A 22390-nucleotide genomic window follows, 5' to 3' on the forward strand; every position below is an offset into this window, starting at 1 on the left:
GAAAGCGATCCCTGCCAACTTGGGCGGGAAGGATTAGAGGCTCCCTGGGAAGGGGGACTGGTTCAGGCATCCGCCTGGGAGCCAATCAGAAGCCAAAGCTAGAAAGGGGCGGAACCTGATCGCGTAGCTAGTACCGCCCCCGCAGCCAGCGTGGAGCACGCAGCTGTCACCGCCGCCTCCGTCTCTGCCCCGCGGACAAGATGACCATCGGGAGGCCTGCGGGAGCCTCCAGCGGCGCCCAGTGGAGCCGTCAGGTGAGGAGAGAACGAGAAGGAGAGGAATTAGGTCTGCGCCCCGGAAAGGAATCTCTAAGAGAGGAAACCTGTTTGACGTTGCCTTGGAGACAGAGGGCAGGGCGTGTCGCAGAGGGGCGTTTAGGGACAGGCAGGCGGACTCCCTAAGGGGTTGAGCTCTTCATAGAACCGCACAGAACCACAGCGATGGCCCTCGGTTTTCGCTTATCCTGTCAACTGCCTTAGGACTGAGAGCATGATGTTGTCTCCATTTTGTAGAAAAGAAAACCGAGGCAGGCAGAGAATAAGAAATATGCCACAGTGGGGCGCCTGGGTGGCTCAGTCAGTTAAGCTCTGCCTTCGGCTCAGGTCATGATCCCAGGGTCCTGGGGGGGGGAGGCTTCCTGTTCAGCGGGGAGTCTGCTCTTCCTCTGCCCCTCCCCCTACTCCTGCGTGCGCGCTCGCTCTAAATAAAAAATTAAATTAAAAAAAAAAAAAAAGGAAGGGGCGCTTGGGTGGCTCCATCCGTTTAGCGTCTGTCTGCGTCTCAGGTCATGATCCCAGAGTCCTGGCATCAAGCTCCACGTCAGGCTCCCTGCTCAAGCAGGGAGTCTGCTTCTCCCCCTCTGCCCCTCCCCCCACTCGTGTGTGCTTTCTCTCTCGCTCGCTCTCTCTCAAATAAATAAAATCTTTTAAAAAAAAGAAAAGAAATTTGCCACAGTATCCACACAGAAAGTAGATTGGTGGTTGCTTAGGGCTGGCGGGTAGGGAAGGGTTGGAAGGACTAAGCAAAATAGGGAGTGACTGCTAAATGGTATATAGGCTTTCTTTGAGGTGATTAAAATGCTCTAAAATTAATGGTGGTGATGGTTGCACAACTCTGTGAATATACTAAAACCCACTGCATTGTACTCTTTCAGTAAGTGAATTGTATGATGTCTGAATTATATCTCAATAAAGTCATTTAAAATTTTTTTTCCCAAGATCACATGCTCCTCAGTAGCAGCGCAGGGGTGGAGCACATACATACCTTTGACTCAGAATCCAGTGTTCTTCTCAGGATTAGAGCTGGACCTTAGAGAACCATCACCAAGTGTCTGTCACCTGGAGGCCTGTAGCAGCCTACTTCCAACTGATTTCTGGATGCAGTCATCTTACCCAGTCCAATCCTGACCCCACACCTGCTTCTCTAAGGGTATCTCATTCCACTGTCTTCCAGCCATGCTGGCCCTCCTTCTACCTCTCCAAGAGCCAAGTTTATTCCTGCTTCAAGGCCTTTGCATTTGTTTTTCCTTGAACCCAGAACCCTCCTACCCCAGATCTTAGCAAAGCTGGCTCCCTCTCATCAATCAGGTGTCTGTCTAAAATTCCTCTGCAGTGAGAAAGTAAAAATCAGCCCAGAACTGAGAGAGTACAATGCGGACTGTAACAGACACAGCTAAGGTGAGCAGCCAGATTAGCAGAAAACAGTTTCTCACAGGCCCACAGTACACAAAAAGACTAGGACCCCCTTCTAAATGATGATGCTTACCTATCAATTACATACCCAGCCCCACTTTGTTCTAGTTAGCTTGAATAAAAATTGCTCACTCACTCACTCACTCACTGAACTGTGCCCTCTTCACAAAAGCATCCATCCAGAGGGATCCACTCTCCTCCTCAGAATCATCTAGGACAAGCCAACCCTAGAAAAAGCCCTTCCCCTACCCTCTCACTGGAAGTCCCCACTCTCATCCCCCCACCCTGCAAGTTCCCTTAATTTTTCATGGTGTACTCCAACAAATTAATAAACCTAACTCTGATTATAGATACATTCCTAGTGGTCTTTATCTGATGGGCTTTTATCAACAGAAAAGCTTCCTCAAACCATTTCATCACTGTATAATCTCTCAAGTTAATGTCTTTCATTGAATATATTATCATCTTATTCTGTCTGTCTCCCTCTCACTAGAATGTAAGCTTTGTGAGTAGGGACCTTGTTTGACTCGTTCCCAGCCTAATGCCCAGTGCACATTAGGCACCAAATAGATATTTTCTAGATGAATGGAGTATTTAAACCCACTTTCTATGACATTGTTCTTTCAGCTAGACCACACTGTCTGTCCAGTTAATTATTCATTCCTAGTAACAGGGTGGATCTTAGAATAGGAGGAAAGCAGAGGTGTAGACAGGAGAAGCAGGAAAAGGAAGACTGGCAACAAGTAGGTAAAACCCAAATAGGGCAAGGCCCAGAGTGTGGCCAAGATCTGGGTGGGATTCCTGGAGTGCAGGGGGCAGAATGCGTGCTGCAGAGAACGTACTCTAACTGCTTACCCATCTGCTTCCCTTCCCTGGCCTTCAACCAAGCATACCCCATATACCAATTTGTGAAATTTCTTTAAAGCAAGGACCACGTTTTATTTTTCTTCCTTCCCACTCCCTAATATACAGAGACTTATTCAAAGTGAAATTAACAGTTACGTTTTGAGTAAATTTGAAATGATAGTCGACCTACCGTTTATTCTATTTCCCTGTAGGTATTTCCCCCCAAATCCTCCTCAGACTCGGAGACAGAAGAGGAGCTGTCTGGGGATGGGCTGGTTTTGCCCAGGGCTGGCAAACTGGATGAGTTCCTCAGCCCAGAGCACTTGACGCTTTCTGACTCTTCTGACTCAAGTGGGAGCTTTTACAAGACCCTGGAGGTACTAAAGCAGAAAGGCAGGTGGTGCCTGTTGGAATCCCTTTATCAGTCTGACCTAGACAGCAGTGAGAACGTCTCCGAAGATGAAGAAGACCTGGAGAGTTTCTTCCAAGACGTAGGCAGGGGGAAGCCACAGGTCCAATATCCCCTGTCTCCGAGGTAAGACCCTGCAGGTCACCAGCTGTTTCATGCACAACTCTGGCCAAGTCACATCATGACTCTGGACCTCATCCTCTTCCTCAGTAAAGCAAAGACCACTTCTGCAAGTTGTCCCTTACCCAGGCTCCAGCTCAGAATCAGCCTTCGGAGCCAAACGTGTTCTGATTGCTACCCAGCCGTCTTAAATCACTTTGGGTAAACTTTAGTCACTGGAAGTACTGGAATTGATTAATGGGACGCCTTTTTCACTCCCTCCCCGAGGATGGCAACGAGGTCCATCTACCTTGGCCAAGCCCTGTTATATGCATGGATGCTGCACTTATATAATATTTATTTTCCTTCCCACTAACCCTGTAAGTAGATATTATTTTTGCCATTCTCCAGATGAGGAAATCAAGGTTCCAAGCAAACCCTGCTAAAGGTCACATGGCTGCTAATTGTTTGAAGCAACATTTGAACCTGGGTCCACCTCTAAAGCTCTGCTCTGTACCGCTGTACTGTTCTCATGCGGAACATGACTCATGCGGAATATCAGACTGCAGGGCGCCTGGCTGGCTCAGCCGGTGGAGTGTGCAACTCTTGATCTCAGGGATGAGAGTTAGAGCCCCGGGATGGGTGTGGAGATTACTTTAAAAAAAAAAAAAATCTTTAAGAGAAAAAACCAGAAAATATTAGAATGCAAAGTGGCAATTCTTGACTCAGTTCTGAGACAAGACTTCCCAGTGGGCTGTTAGATAGCCTGAGGGAAAGGAGGGAGGCCCAGTTGAGAGAGGCCTGGGCTTAGAGGCCTGTGGGGCCATGATGTTAGGCTGAGAAGCCGGCTGCCACCTCCTGGAAGGGAGGACCAGGGAGGAGCAGGAGGAGGAGCCAGCCTCCGGCCTCCGGGGTCCTCCACGGCTCCTCCACATGCCCTCCACGCAGCTGCTTTCTCCCCCCAGGTGTGGCTCCACAAGGCGCTGCAGCTCCCTGAGCAGCCTGCCCTCTGACGATCCCAAGGGTCAGCCGCAGCCACGTTCAGGCTCCAGGCCTCCGTCGCAGCACAGAAGCACCTGCTCCTGGGCATCAACCATCACTGTGCCCCGGCCGTTCTGCATGACGCTGCGTGAGGCCCAGAAGAAGGCCCAGTGGCTGGCCTCCCCTGCTTCCTTCGAGCAGGAGAGGAAGCAGGCCCAGCGGCAGGGGCAGGAGGAGGCTGAGTGCCACCGGCAGTTCCGGGCACAGCCCGTGCCCGCACACGTCTACCTGCCCCTCTACCAGGAGATCACTGAGCGCAACGAGGCCCGCAGGCAGGCAGGGATCCAGAAGAGGAAGGAACTGCTCCTCTCCTCCTTGAAGCCCTTCAGCTTCCTAGTGAAGGAGGAACAGAGAAAGGAAGCCGCTAAACAGAGGGAGTTGGCCGCCACAGCCAAGGCCAAGGTCCCCAAGCAGAAAGCCACCAGAAGGATCCCCAAGTCCATTCTGGAGCCAGCCCTCGGGGACAAACTCCAGGGTAAAGACCTCCTTCCCACCTTGCTGCCTGCTGCCTGGGGGCTACCAAGAGGTGCTGTGGGGACTTAGGCTCAGGGGTCAGCCTGGCTGGGAGAAAAATTCATTGTTTGGGAGGTCCAGCCTCCAGACCACGCTGAGGGCAGGCCACAGGGTAGGGCTGGCTCTGTCTGTGTTGTGGGGGAGCCCTCGCAGGAGCAGGATGCGAGAGCTGGCACAGCACTCCCCAGGTTGGTCCTGTGACCAATCTCTCAGTGAGGACGCGAATGCGTTCGCAGCAGCTCAGGTACAAGAACAGAGAGAACCAGTGAGACGCCCAACGACCAGCTTAGGCCAGTGCCACCACCAGCTGCCCCTGACCGAAGTGCCCACGCCTCCCTCATCCTGGTGTGATGCACATTTCAAGAAATGGGGTTCGGTGAAAGGACTCAGGCTTTACTCACTCGGTAACGTGCCAAGCCCCAGGCACGACTCTGTGCGGAATAGACAGACGTGGAGTTGGTGGACAAGGGACTAAGACAGATACTAGGTAACAAAACTATAGATGTGGTGAGCGGTTTGCAAGGATTAAAGGCTTCCCCCTCATATGGAGCACAGGACAGGGACCTCAATTCGGATGTGCTGAGGCAGTGGGAGCAGACAGGGAAGGTCCCGGGGAAAGTGAGCACTGAGGCTAACCCTGAAGGATGGGAAGAGGGAGGAAGAGTGAGCCAGAGAGAACAGCGCGGAGGTCAGAGGAAGCTGAATACATGCAAGGGACAAGGGACCGGAGAGAAGAAGGAATAGGGAGGGAGAGGCGGGCATGGGCCAGACCCAGGGGCTTGGAGGCTGTGGGAGGAAATTTGGACTTCACCCTAAGGGCACTGGGAGCCACCACAGGGCTGTTTAGTAGGGTGGCTCAGGATTGGGTACCAGCTCGGGAAGATCACTTGGATGCCATGGAGATGATTAAGGGGGGACGGACAGGCCTGGAGGGATGGTGGTCTGTAGGACACTGTGTCAACAATTCAGTGGCGAGGCTGTGAAATTAGCAGCAGGGATGGTGAGGAGGCGCCAGACTGGAGCATGGTCAAAGAGCAGGGACCGCAGAACTTGGGACTGACCAGAGACGCCAGGCAAGAATGATTTGGGCAACAGCATGGGCCTCCGAGTGGATTGCAGGGACTTGCCCTGAGCCAGGGGGACCTGGGAGACGGGGGTGACCGGCCTGCCCCTCCAGCTCCGCCTCTGAAGGAGGAACCACAGAAAGCAGTGGGTGTCAGTGGTGGCTGCCTCTGCAGCCTACCTGCACCTGGCAGCCGTGTCCTGGCCAACGTTTGTGAACGAACTCTCCAGAAAAGACAAAAAGCAAGCTGATCTGTAGTGTTTGCCATTTTCCGTGGTATTAAGTACACCTCTCCTAGCCAACGTGGAGCTTCCCGTACAATGTCAGCTGGTGCCCTAAATTCCTGCATAACTGTCGGTCAGCTCCAGCACGCTAGTGCTTTAGAGGGAACATTCGCCAAACCTTTAGGTATGAGGCAGGGCCCCCTCTCACCACCCCGACTTCTTCTCCACAGAAGCGGAACTCTTCAGGAAAATTCGCATCCAGATGAGAGCCCTAGACATGCTCCAGAAGGCTTCCTCCCCTATCGCCTCGTCAGGCAGCCGGGCTGACCCACAGCCTCGCACAGCTACCCGAACCCAGAAGGAAAAGCTTGCGTTTCTGCACACAGACTTTGGATTCCAGCCTCGTGTGAATCCTGCCGTCCCTGACTATGAAGGCCTTTACAGGGCCTTCCAGAGAAGAGCTGCCAAGAGAAGGGACACCAGAGAAGTGACTCGCACCAAGCCCTTCTTGCTGAGAACTGGCAGCCTGCGTCGCACTCAGCGGCCCTGTGATGCTGCCACGCCCAGAGGGCAGAGGGTGAGAGCTCAGGCAACTGCAAGAGGGTCGGGGCCTGGGACCTAGCAGACAGGCCAGTCTCAACAGGAGGCACTTCTCATGACATTTTCCTATCTTTTTTTAAAAACATTGGCTCATTATAGAAGAGTGATGAATCATTGACCTCTGCCTCTGAAACTAATAATACATTAATATGTTAATCAATTGAATTTAAATTTTTAAAAGTTAAAAAAAAATTCAAAACAAAACACTGGCTCTGCTGTAAGCGCCACAATTCCTCTGAACAACCATAAGAATACTTCCCTTCCTTGCCTTCCTAGAGGGAACTTTTCTAGAGGAATTTTGCAGAAATAAGTCCAAGCAAGTCTAGAATGTAGGGAGCTGGGATCAATTGCTCACATCCCTCTATCAATTCTAAAGAACTCTTCTCATTTGATTTTAAAACTTTAGGATTGATATCCAACTCTTGGCCTGGTAATAAACTCATTCCGTAATCCCAGGAAAAAAAAAATATTCCAGGAAAAAAAAAATATTCTCAGTCTGACCAGTCCTTCACTGAAATTGAATTCTAGTTAGAATAGAAACTAATCACACATTGCTGTTCCATCAATACCAACCTTCATTTCTTCCAGGACTCTCCACAGCCACCAGCCACACCCCTGCCAAGGAGTCGTTCTCTGAGTGGCCTTGCTTCCCTCTCGGCCAACACCCTCCCTGTGCACATCACAGATGCCACCAGGAAGAGGGAATCTGCAGTCAGGTGAGTAGTCGGGCTCGAGATCTTGGCCCAGGATCAAGATCAGTGTTCAGCGCTCGAATCTTGACCCCGATGCTAGAAACCATCCTGCCGCTGGGCCTCCTCTCCGGTTATCAGAGAAACCTATAGGGGTGGAAGGGAACTCTGATCAGGACGGGAATACACAAAACCCTCCGCACGTAGTGCTGGAGAACACCTGGCCGTCATTCGGCAAATATTCACGGGGAACTCAACTCTGTGCCGGTCACAATGTTAAGGCTGGAGATACCTTAAGGAACCTCTAGTTTATTATCTAGTATGAAATACAGAAAAGCAAAAAAGTTACCATATTTTGCAAGAAGTGCAATGGTGGGGGAATACAGGGAACCTTGGGGGCACTGGACAGCCTGGGCAGGGGTCTCTTTAATAGATCTCTGAAGAATGAGGAATTAGCCGAAGGCTGGAAAGAAAGAAGGTTCCAGAGAAAACCACATGGGTGAAGACCCACAGACGAAAGAGGAAGCCATTAAGAACAGGAATTCAGAGAAGCATGACAGATGGCAGGTGGCAGACCTGGTCACAGAGAAGGCATCCACCACGCAGATTAGAGGTTCTCTGAGATTCATTTTTGGGGAACTATCAGAAATTGGTTAGGAAGCACGAGCCTCCTTACTTTTTAATTCTCTAACTGACCAGACTCTGTCATGGTATTGTTCTCATCAAACCAGCACCCCAGCAAGAGTTCCTCCACTAGACCTCTGAGCTGAAGTCGGCAGGAAAGGTCATGGTAATGACAAGCTCTGGGAGAGGACTAGCATCTTGGTGCTTTCCTGTGGGGCTCACAGAGGAGTGCATGGGACCTACTTGGCTCTTTAGGACCCACAACAGGGATCTTAGAAATGTATTTAGAATCCCTTCTGCCTCAAATTTCTTAGAGTGACTAAATCAAGGCTAAATGCATCAGTATCCTGAGGCCCCAGTAAGGTAGGCCTTATGAACCAGAGGCTGGCGCCCCTAGGGATGTCCATATCTGCTTTCCAACAACAGGGAATTTGATACCATAGCAGACAACTTCCATGCCCTCCTTCCTAATCTGTTCATTTGAATATAAATATCCAAATGCAAGAGTCTTGACTGTTTTTTCTTTTGGTAGAACTCTCCATAGTACCTTGTCAAATGATACTTACACAAACTAAGTGCTATAAGTTAACCCTAAACTGTGCATGGAAAGAGGCCTATTTTCACATCTTTGTGAAAATGCAGATCTGTATTCCCAAAGGACCATTAACCCAGGCACCTTCCAGAACAGTGGTCAAGGGCAGAGGTTTGGGAGTCAGACATCCTGGTTCAAATCTTGGCTTTTCCACTGGCATGCTGGGTGGCTTTGAGTAAGTGGCTTACCCTCTCTGAACCTCGATCTCCTTGCCTATAAAAGAGGGGGAGCTCACAGTTCTTACCTCATAGGGCAGTTATGAAGATAATGGATATAAAGCAGTTGATTCCTTTCTGCTCTTGGTTCAGAGTAGGTAGCTCTGCAAATGGCAGCTCTTAGTATCATTTTGTTTCCAGACCAGGCCAGAAGCCTGAGTGTAAGGATATTTTAACTCATATTTTTCAGTTCAGTTAATGAACTTCTCCTGCGGCAGAAAATCACTGCATCCATAGCGCTGGGAAGGCTTCATCTGCCAATCTCAGAATCCTATTCTTTCTGAAATGCCAATGTGGTAAACCACCCCCTTCATAGAAAACACCATTTTACTTTCCAGAAAGGTTACTAAGATTGCTTTTAAATATACTCAAGTTGGTCATCTGTATGTGTTTTGCCTCGTCTCTTTAGAAGTTCACTTGAAAAAAAGGACAAAGCAGATGAGAGTACTCAGTGGTTGGAGATGCACAAAAAGAAGTGTCAAGCGATGTCTAAATCTGTGACCTTGCGTGCAAAAGCCATGGATCCCCATCAAAGCCTGGAGGAAGTGTTCAGAGCAAAGCTGAAAGAGAATCGGTCAGTGTCCACGTGTCAAAGGGTGCCTGTCTTGGGATTCAGCAGATCATTGGCCTTGAAAAATGGCGAAATGGAGTTAGTAGACTCCTATAATCGCACACAGGGATTTTGCTACGCACAGTTAGGAATTTACAATGTCCTTGGGAATTATTTTGCTTAATTGGAGTGAAGGGTATTTCAAATTAGGAAAAGACAGAATTCGTTCTAAAAATCTTGTTAATTCCAGGAACAATGACCGTAAAAGAGCAAACGAGTATAAGAAAGAATTGGAAGAAATGAAGAAAAGAATACAGACAAGGCCCTATCTCTTCGAACAAGTTACCAAGGTAAAACCCAACCATCACTCTCTTTCTCTCAGTCTTGGATGAAAGGGCTTTTAAAATGATGGAACAGTTTATTTATTTATTTTTAAAGATTTTATTTGTCAGACAGAGAGAGAGACATAGAGAGCAAAAGCAGCGGGGAGGGTCCAAGGGAGAAAGAAGGAGAACCAGGCTCCCCGCTGAGCAGGGAGCCCGACGCGGGACTCGATCCCAGGACCCTGGGATCATGACCTGAGCCGAAAGAGGATGCGTAATCGACTGAGCCACCCTAGGCGTCCCAAGTCATTGAACAGTTTAATATCTGGGTATTAAACATTTCCTGGAGCCTCAAAAAGACTCTAAATCAGGCCTGTTTTATTAACTACCATCCCCCCTCCCCCAAATAAGTAGTGCAGTGGTGAATGTTGCTTGGACTGATTTCATCCAAGATGACTTCAGAGGCATCTATAAAGTATTTCACTTCTTGGAGTGTTTGCTCCAGTCTGGCTTTCAGTTTGAATCATGGTGAGGCCTAGATCCCACATACCCAGTGACCGTTTAGCTGTGTAGTGAGATGCTCTTTAACTTACTAACATCTCTCCCCCTGCAGTGCTGGGCATCCCCAGCCTCCAGAGCTGTGGCACATTTATGGGTCTCCAGACATTGGGATGCTCACAAGCACCCCAGAAAGCCCTTTTCAGATTAAGTGGCTTTCAGGATGGAAGACTCATTTTAAGGTGTTCTCTAGACCTCTAGGGAAGTTGGACCAGTTGCAACCTCCTCTCCCTAAGGAAGCTCTGGTGCTATCTGAACAGCCTTAGAAAGGCCACCCCCTGGAGGTTTGGGGTTGTATCAGGCTCTGTAGATCCCTCTTCTCTCCAGTTTCAGACAAAAGGTAGGGCTTCCTAGTGACCTGATTCCAACTGCTGGACATTATCTCTGTCTTACAGCCAGTGTGTTATCTAGGCATTTCCCGGGAACACTCCTGCCCACCCCCATACATACCACACACATACTCACACACGCTGGACGGTCTTGGGTTTACTTAGCAACTTGCATTGCTCAAAAATCTCTCATAATGACCTTTCCTCTTTAGGTTAATTTTTTCAAGCAAAGCTCACTCTCAGATCTCAACACATCTTTCACCACTCTAGGAAAAATACAAAGTGCTCTACATGATTTTGCTTAAATTAAAACAAACAAAAAATAATCTTTTTCTGGTCCATATGCAGACCATCTATCCTGTTAAGCGTGTTACTAGTGCAGTTTATTTCCTATTTGTTATATGTTTGTGGGTTTGTTTTTTTATATTTTAGTGTTCCTGATGATGGTTTGGTTGTTTTTAAATCTTTTTTTGTTGTTAAGATATTTATTTGCTCTAAATTAGAGAGAAAGCACAAGCAGGAGAGGCAGAGGGAGAGGGAATCTCAAGTAGACTCCGAACTGAGTGTGAAGCCAGACTCGGGGCTCAGTCCCAGGACCCTGAGATCATGACCTGAGCCAAAACCAAGAGTTGAACACTTACCCGACTGTACCACCCAGGCGCCCCTGGTTGTTTTTAAATCTTAAAGTGTTTTTAAGTCCATTTTTTTCATCTGAGTCTCACTTGGTCTTCCAAAAATCTAAATCCTTCCCAAAAGTTGAGCTTCCAAATCAACAGTTGGCATCTCCTGGGAGTATTAGATATACAGAATGAGAGCCTTATCTGAGACCTACCAATGAGAACTCACATTAATAATAAGATCCTCAGGTAGTTCCTATGCACTTTAAGGCTTGAAAAGACTCTAAGAAATTTCCATGCATGTCTGTGCCCAGCACTAATGGGGGGTTGGGGTAGGGGGCAATTTTAGGCATACAGATTAAGCAAGTGATTCAGAATTACCTGGTAATTCACAAGACAGCTACAGCAGATTAATTTCCATTCCATAGGACCTTGCCAGGAAAGCCGCAGAACAACGGTACCGAGACACCCTGAAGCAGGCTGGGCTGGATGAAGACTTTGTGAGGAACAAGGTTCAGGACAGCCGGGTTGTACAATGGCGGGAGCAGTCAGAAGTCCGTGATTGTCCCAGGTAATCTCAGATGCTCCTTGGTATTCTGCAGCTCTCAAACTGCCATCCCTCGTAATGCCACTGTTTGGGGAGCTTCAGGACAGCCACTCGTAGATCTTGAGATCACAATCCTGTAGAGAATACTAACCCAGAGATCTCCAAATAACACATTTCAATTGGGAGAATAGTGCAGTTGTGAATAAAATATAACCACAGTATATGAGGTGTAGATTTCTTCAATTTGAAACAGATCATTTTTCCTATTCTAGTTCCAGGGCCATCAGTCAAAAATATTTCCACTTCACTTTTGAGGAACAAACCGTATGTGTGTCTGTGGGTGTAAAGTTGCCCCAATGTATATTTTTACTTACTATAAAATGATAATACTATTTTTCTAGCACTTTTTGTTTGGATAACTGTAGGTAAAAACCTGTATAGAACCACAATAAAAGCTATACTATCCTGAACAATCAAAGCCTTTCTTTTTCCCTCAGGATGGTCACCATTGCTTGTTAAAATCTAACACTCCTTAAAAAAGTAACTCATTAGCACTACCCCTCCATTGGTATAAGTGAAGGGGAGAAAAGCATAGTATCGGCATTATTCTCAACTTTGTTTGGTTTCTTAAATCCTAATGGCCCCTCCAATTCCTATCCCACTTTTCCCCCTAGAAATTTCCCTTTACACATCATGTAAAATAATGAAAATGTTGAAACCATCCTTAAGCCTTATATAATGCTTTAATTAAAAACATTTTATTTCATAATGCTTTAATTTATTCTCTAGCACCCATGAAACTACAAAACTCAGCACCGGAAATCCACAGCAGGATTTAGAAGAATCTCTACAACAGCCTCCAAACCCCAAGAAAGAACTGGAAGAGCCATTTTACGAATTGCTAAATAATTTCAAATCACTTGCTTAATCAGTAACACTTAAGATTACTGCTTTTCAATATTAACCAGCTAACTTGGGGTTGAATCAAGACAGGCAAAACTTGGCTTCTGAGTCAATGGCTACTCTTGGAGAATGGGGAAAAGAGAAGTATCAGGGAGGAAAAAAGGAAGGTAACAAACAGAGAATGAATGGTTTAAGTAAATCAAAGTGAAAAACCTCAGGACAGAGGGAACAGAGCTGAGTTACGCATTCTTGCCTTGTGCCTCCTACTTTTAAAAAAAGGGCACAAGTCCAAATGCCTACAAGGGGCTAGTCAGGAAACATATGGATCTCATGGGCTGGGTATAAGATAGTAGGAGACAGTAAAGACTAGAGTCTCTGCTAGAACACAGGCCCAGAATTGCCAGATCAACCGAGCTTTCAACAGAAGCCAGAAATTTGCATGTTGGCAACTAATTTAAAAACTACTTAGAAATATTGTGTGGGAGTGACAAAACACCTGCAGGATACAAGCTCGCAACTTCTGGTACAGGGTTTCTCAGCCTCAGTACTGCTGACATTTGGGGCCAGATGAGTCTGTGCTGGGAGAGGGAGCAGAGGGAGCCGTCCTATCCACTGCAGGGTGTTTAGCAGCATCCCCGGCTTCTACTCACTAGATGCCAGTAACTCCCTCTCCCCGGTCTGACGAACAAAAATGTCTCCAGATATTGCCACATGTGGGGCAGGGGGCAGGCAAAAACGTTCCCAATTAAGAACCATGCTGTAAGGTATAAAAGTAAGGCTACAGGAAGTAAAAACTGGCAATCTTAAGAATACAAGAAATTGACATGAACTCACTCTACATAACAAAGGATGATTATGCATGTCATTAACAAGTTTAGAACTCTATTTATTACAGCAGTTAATTCTTTCCTGTTATCTGCTTGGAATATGCCACTGTGTGCATGGTATGTATGTGTCAGCATGAGGTTCATTTTAAATAAATATGAAAATTCTCTGACAGCCATGATTTTCTACTAGTAAGTGATCTCTGCAACACTCCTCTTCTCACCAATGATAAATCAGATACTCTCTATCAGCTGTAGAGATGAAGGTGATAGCAAGAGTGCCTACTCTTAAAAAAAGCATATTTCTCATGTTTTTATTTTTTAACTTTATGGAAAAATTCAAAAGTATCTATTATTGCCATTTTTCCAGACTCAGACATGGTCCCTTCTGGTGATGACAGAGCAGTACTATGATCACTACTATCTAGGTTTGCTAGTTAGAGAAGATGCTCATGTCCCGTTCCCCAAGACTCCTGGGCTCGGTTTTACCTGCATGGAATCCAAAGGGTAAATCAGTGCCCTCTTTTAAAGGGAAAGCCTGAACTCTTTTCTTAACCTCCTCTCTAAGAAAACATGTTTTGACCAAAACAAGGAACCGAAGAACTGACTGGGCTGTCTTGTTTATTTAAAGGGAAAACAACTGAAGCTCTGAATCATGTGATATTTAACTTGAAAAAAAACAAAAAACTTTTTAACATGCTACTGTATATTCCATAAACAAAGAAAGCAAAGTGACCAAGTAGAAGTGGGTATGACAAGATAGTACCTCAGCTCGGGCCGAGTAGGGATTCAAGTAATTTATTTTTTTGCAGCCCAGTGGCAGAGAGTCTCTTACTCAGGTTGCTAAAGGGAGAATGCCACAACAGAACTGACATCACTCCCTTCTCCAAAGCAACAAGGCATCTGGAAAGCTTAACTTCTTGGTGAAGTTTTATGGTTGGTGGCAGGACTTAGTTCATCCATGTGAAAAGACAGCTGAGTCTGGGATGAAAATTCTTCAGAGAAAAATCCCTTAACAGTCATACTGAAGAAATTTCAGCCAACACATAATCAAATTCCCTTTTGGGAGAAGTCCATCCCAAAAATTTGTAGTGGGAAGAGAGGTAGGTACAGTTACCCAGCCCACATTCACTGCTTTCTTCCTTGTCTGGATCAGATGTAGTTTGAAGAGAAGCTCTCCCACATTCATCTTCTATGTCGGGAAAGATGAACAGAGGCAGAAGCGGGGTCCTGTCCTTCACAGATTCATTTTGGTCTGGCAGACCGTGAGCCAGAAGCATCCTGCTCCCACTGTGTGCACTCTGGGCTCAGACAGAGCCGCTCTTCCAGGAGTCAGTGCCCGTGCTCATATCCGTCTTTCAGTTAATTCTCCTGGTTTAGTAACTGTAAAAGATTAAAACCAAATCTGGAATAGGCTACCAATGAATACCAGGAAAAATAATTCGTACTAAGGAAAAGGTTTATGAGTGGGAGTGGGGAATGCACTGCCAGGGTGAGTCATGGATACCTAGCTCCAAAGCAAGAGGCACGTGTGGACTGATGGATCTCTTTCACATCCTGACGCTGGGACAGCATTTTGGCCACTTCATGATGCTGGCATTTCCACTATGGCAATAAAAGATCCTGAGACCATAAGCCAAACTATTGTTTGTGTAGTCACATACTCACCAGTCAGTGATGGAGGCATCCATAACTTACAGATGTATCAGAAATAGTGGAACCAAAAATCTTATGTCAGCGTTAGTCCAAAGTACAGGCAGAACACTCAAGTAGAAGAGGAATGGGAAGCTATTCCCAATGAGTTCTATATGGGAGCTAGAAACCGCTCATAAGGAATCCAGGGATTCCCAGGGCTTAAAAGGATGTCTTTCCTATGATGGAGACAAGCCTGAGACTCCACGAGGGTGGCAGCTAAAACAGACTTTCTACTCTACACTCGAGGCTTCCTGTTGAAAGGTGGTTCTGTACAATAACTGAAGAACTTGGGTTCTATTTCATTATGAGAATGAGAATGCGAGTAACACAGTGAAATTCAGAATAAAAACTTGGCTTATTAAATTATAACCAGATAAATTCTTGGGCTGAAGACAGATTTACTTGGTGATCTCAATTTGGAAGAAGGTAATTTATATAGTAGAATTTAATAAGATGGAATATAAAGAAATTTAAACAAAATTTAAAGAAAAAGTTAAAAATTTAAAGAAAGCACAAATTTCATTTGATGCTGTGTGGTGGGGATGTAAGAATGGTGTCTTTTTAATCTAGGTCAAGATCCAGATGTTTGCGCTCAAATTTAGCAATGGCACTTGATGAGAAATCTTAAAGAATTTGTAATTTGTTTTCCTCTTTTTGGGGACAAATTCTGATACATTCAAGGCTAGCCAACAATCATTTACACTGCTTCCTGTTCAAGAATGTGAGCTCCTTACATCGAAAACCGGGGATGTACTGTATGGTGACTAACATAATATAATAAAAAATCATTATTAAAAAAAAAAAAAAAAGAATGTGAGCTCAATGTGCCTACAGAACCCCACTTGGGATGCCTTTAAGTCAGCAGAGGTCCAAAAGCCCTGGGGTCCCAGTTGGGCCAGCACAATGAGTCCTCTGTCTGATTTGCAGGAGACTGGGTAACACTGAGGGAAAAATAAAAATTGTCCAATCTGAACCATCTGAATAAGATGTAGTTTTGATATATTTCCCATGATAATTTCTTTTTTTTAAAGAGGATACTTTTTTTAAAGTATGAGTCATTCATTTCTTTCTTTTTAAGTAATCTCCATGCCCAACATGGGGCTCAAACTCACCACCCCGAGATCAAGAGTCCCATACTCTACTGACCTAAGCCAGCAAGGTGCCCCTCCCATGATAATTTCTGGTACTTGCTTTGGTTATTCTCTGATATTCTTGATGAGCTTATTTTTAGAGCATATTTACAGGAGTCCAAGTACAAGTGCATCAGTAAATTCTTACAGGTCTGATCTATAATGTGTGATTATCTCCAAAACCAGAATTTGAAATGGACATGTGTTGGTTTACGGACTGCAAATAGCTGGGGTGCCTGGGTGGCACAGTCCATTAAGCGTCTGACTCTTGGTTTCAACTCAGGTCATGATCTCAGGGTGAGATCAAGCCCATCATTGGGCTCCTCGCTCAGCTCAGATCTGCTTAAAGACCGTCTCTCACTTTGCCCCTCCACCCTGCTGACTCTCTCCCTCTCAAATAAATAAAATCTTTTTAAAAAATTTTTTTAAAAAGGGAGGTTGCAGGGCGCCTGGGTGGCACAGCGGTTAGGCGTCTGCCTTCGGCTCAAGACGTGATCCCGGTGTTATGGGATCGAGCCCCACATCAGGCTCCTCTGCTATGAGCCTGCTTCTTCCTCTCCCACTCCCCCTGCTTGTGTTCCCTCTCTCGCTGGCTGTCTCTATCTCTGTCAAATACATACATACATAAAGGGGGGGTTGCAAATAGCCTCCTTCTATCTGTGAATCCCTAAGGAATCAACATTCCTGTCAGAAGAGGAAGGTCAGTTAGTCAACATTCCTCAGTCAGCGGAGGAAGGTTAGTTAGTACCAGGAGCTTGGATGAGGAAGAGGACTAAACCTGGAGCCTTGCGGGGCTTGTAGTTCTAAAAATGAAGGTATGGTAAGCCTGCCGTAATAAGGCAAAGGGAGGAGCAGTGGGAATGCCTGTGATAAGAGGTAAATAACAGAGGTAAGAGTGAAGGAAACACAGAAGTGAGGCTCAGACAGAAGGTGTGTTTGTAAATATGCGATGACCCGTGAGGGAAAAGTGATCGTCTAGCATCGTCAGCTCCACTAAGGGCAGCACTTTCTCTTTTGTGTTGTTAATATTTTTCTATGAAGCGTCTGGGGCTTCCATCATGAAATTGGGTGCTTAGGGCCTGTACTCCCTTAGTGGCCTCCTGGGGTGAAGGCTGAGTTTTCTTCTGTTTTTTATAGGTGGTCTGTGGTATTGTGTCTGTCTGAGGCTGTGAGTGAGCATCACCCAGACAAGGACACTCTGAAGCCAATTCCAGACCCACGTGCCTAGGTCCAAGGGGAACAAATGTGCTATTACTGGACTTTTTGCACACACAAACTGACCATGTCACACCCGGCTTAATGTGGCGCCCCACTGTCCCCAGGATAAAATCATGTCCTTGAAGTGAAGGCCCTTCAAGAGAGAAACCAGCTTATCTTTCCTGCTCTCACGTTCCATTCCACATTCCATCTTACTCAACCCTTTGTGGTTCCATAGTTGAGTCCTGCTCCCTCAGCTTCCTTCTGCCCTTGTACACACTGCTGCCTGTTATTTTCTTCCAATCCCTCCCACTTATCCATCAATATAACTGCTATCCATCCCTAGGTCTCAACTTAAACTCTAAAACTTATTCCCTGCCTCCCCTCAAGACTACCACTTACCTACACTGTCTAAAAATTGCCCATTTTTTGATCTGTTGCCCTTCCCATTCTCTCTGTACAGCACAACTCCAGGGGCACCACTGTGCACAGTTACAAAAGGCAGAGGTCCGAAGTCTGGCTGTAAGCTCTTTGAGGCAGAGACTGTACTGGGTTTTCTGTTGTTTAGTCCCCAACAGAGGGCCTTGCACACATTAGGTATGTAGTACTGCTGACTAAGTTTCTATACACCTGGCATTTGTTTGAGAAAACCTGAAATGCTTCGATAAAAAAAGGTATTTAGCAAAGCAAAACCTTGGAGAAAAGCTCCAAGGTTACAAATATAAAAAAGGAAAAGGTTGAGTGTTGTGGGTTGGTCTGTCAGGATAATAATTTCCACTAGATAAAAAAGGAGATGATTTTTCTGAGCTGCTTCAGACCAATCCAATAGTTGATGAGAGAAAATATTTCTTTTATAGAAGAATCACAATTCGTAAAAGCAGAAAGAAAAAGGGAGTTAGGATAATCACCATTTGCAAGCCTTAATAAAAAAAAACTGATCTAGGCCATGATCAGTAATGTTTGCCAAAATTTTTACGTAACCCATTGGTAAATCATTAAGCTCATGTCTGCTGTGAGCTGTAACAGAAAGCATGAGCACCACCTATAGAATATTCTTGCCAAGGGGGAAAACTAAACATGAATCTAAGCTCCTAACTACCAGTTTTTAGGAAATCTGTAGATAGAGAAATATATTAAAAAACAAAAGGACTCAATCAGCCAAAACCAGACGTGGGGAATTCTTATTAAATAGGCAGTCATTCTGAAAAAACAGGGGTAGGGAGTAGGGGGATGGGGAAAACTATTAGAGATAAAGAGAATTATTAACCAAATGCAGTGAATGGGTCTTGTTTGAATCCTGATTTCAACCAACCAACCACTAAAAGACATTTTGAGAAAAAATAAAAGGAACACAGACTAAGTATTCGAGGATATCAATAAACAATTGTTAATTTTGCTGGGTATGATGAAGATATTACAGCTATGAAAAAATACTTATCTATTAGAGGTACATGCTGAAATGTCTACAAATAAAAAGGCATGTCTGTGATTTGCTTCTAAATACTCCAGCACAAACAGAACAGCAATAACAAGAAGTAGGCAGGGAAAGGAAAATAATAGCAGAAACTTAACTGTTGAAGTTGGGGGGAGAGCTACATGAGTTCATTACACTATACTTTCTCTCGCTACACTCTTTGAAAACTTTAATAATAAAAATTTTTAAATACATAAAGAAGAGAGGAAATAATAAAGGAAGTCTTCGTAGGTGAGTTACGTTCCAAAGCAGTAGCCAGGAGAAGGTGACTTAGCAAAGAACCAACGAAACCAACAGCAAAAAAACTTTCAATATAAGCAAGGCTCAGACGATGGGTCACAATGATGAATACAAGGGAAGGTTCTGGCGGAATCATTAACATGCATGTCCAGAGCCCTGTGATCCTGGGCATCCCCAGGAATCTTACAGAATAATCCAGAATATTTAATATAGGATGCAGTCATCTGAATACTGGAAGAGCTGATTTTGTGGTATCAGGTTATAATGAAAAGGTCAGGGGAAAAGACGGGAGAGCACTGTAAGAGATACTGTAATACAAAGGCATCCAGGGTACATGGATTTTGCCAAAAGTTTATGCATATGAAATGAGCTCATGATGAAGTGATCTACCCCCCCCTCAGGACAAAATACCCTAAGATTCTAGAAGCCTGACTGGTTTTCATTCTGTTTTCTGGGTTAGAGCCAAGACCATAGAGTTGGGAATGCTTAGAATCAACCTAAAACCTTTCCCTGATTTAGATGATGGTTCTCATTCCACAAGCAAATGAACACATTCCTAAAGGCTTGGTTCAGCCTGGTATCTCATAGACCTATGACCCTAATAAAATGAACAATGATTATTTTCAATGATTTTGTCACTATCTTTTTTGCTCAAGGACCACTCTGTCCAGGATTTTGTTTTCTTTATAAAATAAAAGCAGCATCCTCACGTTATAGCCAGAGAACAGTAGGGGCAGATATCACTCAGTAAGGTATGTCTATAAAGGAAATTAAAGCTGAGAGACCCAGACGTGAGTGACCAATCTCCCAATCCAGGAGACCCTAACAATCAAGCTCAAGTTAAGCGGACTCTTGCTTAACTTAAAGGAGGATATTCTAGCCAAAGTTTCCAGGAAAGGGGAATTGGAGTCATTTTCAGGTCATCTAAAATAGATTCCCAACCGCTGTCCACAACAGTCTCCACAGAAACAAAGAAAGGGCAAGAGATAGATTTACCTCCTGTGGATTTACGGCAGTTAAGACAGAAACCTCGTATGATTGCCTCCCTGACTGCATGGTCACCAAGTGATGTGTCACATCAGGCACTGAAGACAGGGGACGTGGGGATCCTTCAGCAAGCACCTCTGAAACAGCAGAAAATGTTTCAATGAAAAGTGAATCCACAGATACACCTACCTACATTATCAAGCCTCTCACTAAGAACACTAAAAACTGCTCCCTGAAAAACCCATATTCCAGTATTTCTTCCAAACTAATTCCTGTCTGATAATAATAATAATCATTACCAGTGAAATCTGGAAAGTATTACAAAAGGGGAATGGGAAGAAAAGGTAAAAAATCTTGATACATATATATCAAGAGTTGGCCATTTTTCAATATACCAATTTAGAGAGTATAGCTTTAGCACTGTTAGCTGGAGGGGCCGTGCATGAAACAGGGCAAAAGCTGTGGCGGCAGGCAGATCAGGGGACCACAGCCAACCCTTAAAGCAGCCACCAATGATATAAACAGCATACTATGCAGAAGTTAAGAACTTAAATCTGGCTTCAAAGTTCCTATTCAGTGTCCCTTCCTCCCTTGAGACTTTCTTCCTTAAGAATGGCAAAGTAGTTCCATGCAATTTCTGTGTCTCATGCTTCAACTATCCTCTGGTATCCTATTACGAAACCGAGGAGGCATGTTGTGGAAAGCACACACTGGGCCTTGTAGGCTCCACACAGAAGTTTACACAAACATGGTCACTTATACACAAAACTGACTGAGTGGGATACGAGTGACTAAAACACAGGATCTCGGACTTCATCGGTGGATCACTGTAAAAATCTTCTGGAAATAGTTTATACATAAACTGCTTAGGCCTCTAATAAATCGAAAGTTTCTTCTATGGGGCTTTCAATATATACTGCCCTTCCAGACAGTACTGTGTAATTTAGCATTTACTTATATACGATCTTCTATTCACTCAATGTTATTTCCCATACGTAAGTTTTGACTTCTCAACTAGATTTTAAGGTCCCTGTTTTCTACCTTTATCCTTCCCATGGTGCCAGGCACACAGTAGGCACTGAATAAATGCATGCTGACCTCACCTGTTAAGTTTTTCAGAGAAGAGGGCCTGGCCTGTGTAACTTGGGTGAAATTTCTATACCAGAGAGGAGCAACTGTTTCCTAGAGAGCCCTTTCTTTTCTCCAGAAGGTATGGCTTTGAAGGTATGGAGAAATTGCTTTATATCTCCTCTGTAAAACCTGGTTATGTTCTGTTTAAATGTTTTAAAAGTTAAGTTCTTCCATAACTGCAATAGGAAAGATAGAAATAGTTGGGCTAGGATGCTAGGATGATGGATAATTTTCTTCTTAAATTTTTTTCTCTTTATTCTTTTGTTACATTATCTGTCCAACAAAAAAATATATTTTTTTTAACAGATTCACTTATCCATCCCAGAGACAAAGAACACAAATGCACTACACAATCTTACCACAGCTACTGACAAGAAGTGAAATTAATTAAAACCTCCATTTTGGAGACAACCCCATTCCTTAGTCCCTAGTTGCAGCCCATTTTCCCCAAATAAAGGAGAGTTGAAAGTCTTACCATCATCAACTCCTAGGATAGAATTGGTATTTGGTAGGTTCAAGGACTCTCCACCAAGGCTGGGCTGGGAATTCATAGGCACCAGGTTTTTACTGGTTACTGAAGCCTCTTCAAGCAAACTACTGCCCATTAGTGGCTCGGCTGCACAGAGAACAGGATGTGAGAGACACGTGACAGGCAAGGCTGTGCCTGGTCCCCATTTTCTTTCACAGGAAGCTGGCCTTTCCTTTCAGAACTAGAAGTTAACCTGTATCTTGGATGCTATCTACTTTGGGGGAGCAAGAATAAACCTAGGAGAGGAAAGGGTGGAGCCTCATAGATAAATATCCTTGCCTGTGATCAGCATTTGGAGAACTGATATATGAAATGGGATGAATGCATCCTTGGAAAGGAGTATTTGGAATGAAATAACTAATTAAAGTAAGACATTGAAAAAAATAACCAAAATAAGTTATCAAATTTAAGTTAGGGTAAAAAGGGAGTCATGACTGATCTGTAAAAAATGTTTAAACCCTCATCTTATAGAAGTCTTTATCACAATAATACTCAAATGCTGGTTTATGGATCAGCACTAGTTACCATCAAACTCACTAGAGAAACAAGAACTACAGATTCTGAGATATTATTCCCAAATAATTTCAGTTATCAGTTTGTACTGTTTTATTTGGGGGTGAGGGGTAGACAGGCAATACAAATATATACATTTTAAAAGCTTACAGATTTTACTATAGAGCTGTATTTGGAAACCACTGGTCCATCAAAGGAAACTAGGTTTCTCTCCCCAGCACAGAATCTGAAAATTTC

General features: G+C 44.8%; 2 protein-coding genes and 1 long non-coding RNA gene across 6 annotated transcripts in view; 1 reads left to right on the forward strand and 2 right to left on the reverse strand.

Annotated features, from left to right (window-relative positions):
- The first annotated feature begins 35 nt into the window (after positions 1–35).
- FAM161B (FAM161 centrosomal protein B) lies at positions 36–13427 on the forward strand. Its single transcript, XM_008699900.2, has 9 exons — positions 36–254; positions 2750–3072; positions 4011–4561; positions 6117–6463; positions 7075–7202; positions 9016–9180; positions 9407–9506; positions 11412–11554; positions 12320–13427. Exons 1-9 carry the CDS (start codon positions 201–203, stop codon positions 12456–12458), a joined length of 1950 nt encoding a protein of 649 aa, XP_008698122.2. The 5' UTR covers positions 36–200; the 3' UTR covers positions 12459–13427.
- On the reverse strand, positions 7200–11504 carry LOC103671288. The gene is made up of 3 exons (XR_570825.2): positions 11365–11504; positions 11008–11152; positions 7200–7322 (listed from the first exon to the last, which is right to left on the reverse strand). It is a non-coding gene; the product is annotated as an uncharacterized LOC103671288 (long non-coding RNA).
- Positions 13428–13861: 434 nt separating the features above from the next.
- ZNF410 (zinc finger protein 410) overlaps positions 13862–22390 on the reverse strand; it is a 38258-nt gene continuing 29729 nt past the window's right edge. For all 4 annotated transcript variants that reach the window (XM_008699918.2, XM_008699909.2, XM_008699914.2 and 1 more), the window contains 3 exons: positions 21587–21727; positions 19990–20117; positions 13862–14640 (listed from right to left, as the gene is read on the reverse strand). In XM_008699918.2, the coding sequence (XP_008698140.1) occupies positions 14620–14640; positions 19990–20117; positions 21587–21727 (290 nt within the window). In that variant the 3' untranslated portion in view covers positions 13862–14619. The remainder of the gene's footprint in view (positions 14641–19989; positions 20118–21586; positions 21728–22390) is intronic.

The sequence above is a fragment of the Ursus maritimus genome, unplaced genomic scaffold, assembly GCF_017311325.1.
Source record: "Ursus maritimus isolate PB19 unplaced genomic scaffold, ASM1731132v1 scaffold_25, whole genome shotgun sequence".
Taxonomy (NCBI): Eukaryota; Metazoa; Chordata; class Mammalia; order Carnivora; family Ursidae; genus Ursus; species Ursus maritimus.

Excerpts from the sequence above, each read along its gene's own strand:
- FAM161B (XM_008699900.2), top strand. The coding sequence starts at position 201 with ATGACCATCGGGAGGCCTGCGGGAGCCTCCAGCGGCGCCCAGTGGAGC. Across the intron at positions 7,203-9,015 it reads AAGAGGGAATCTGCAGTCAG|AAGTTCACTTGAAAAAAAGG; the intron begins GTGAGTAGTCGG and ends TCGTCTCTTTAG. Across the intron at positions 9,181-9,406 it reads GCAAAGCTGAAAGAGAATCG|GAACAATGACCGTAAAAGAG; the intron begins GTCAGTGTCCAC and ends TGTTAATTCCAG.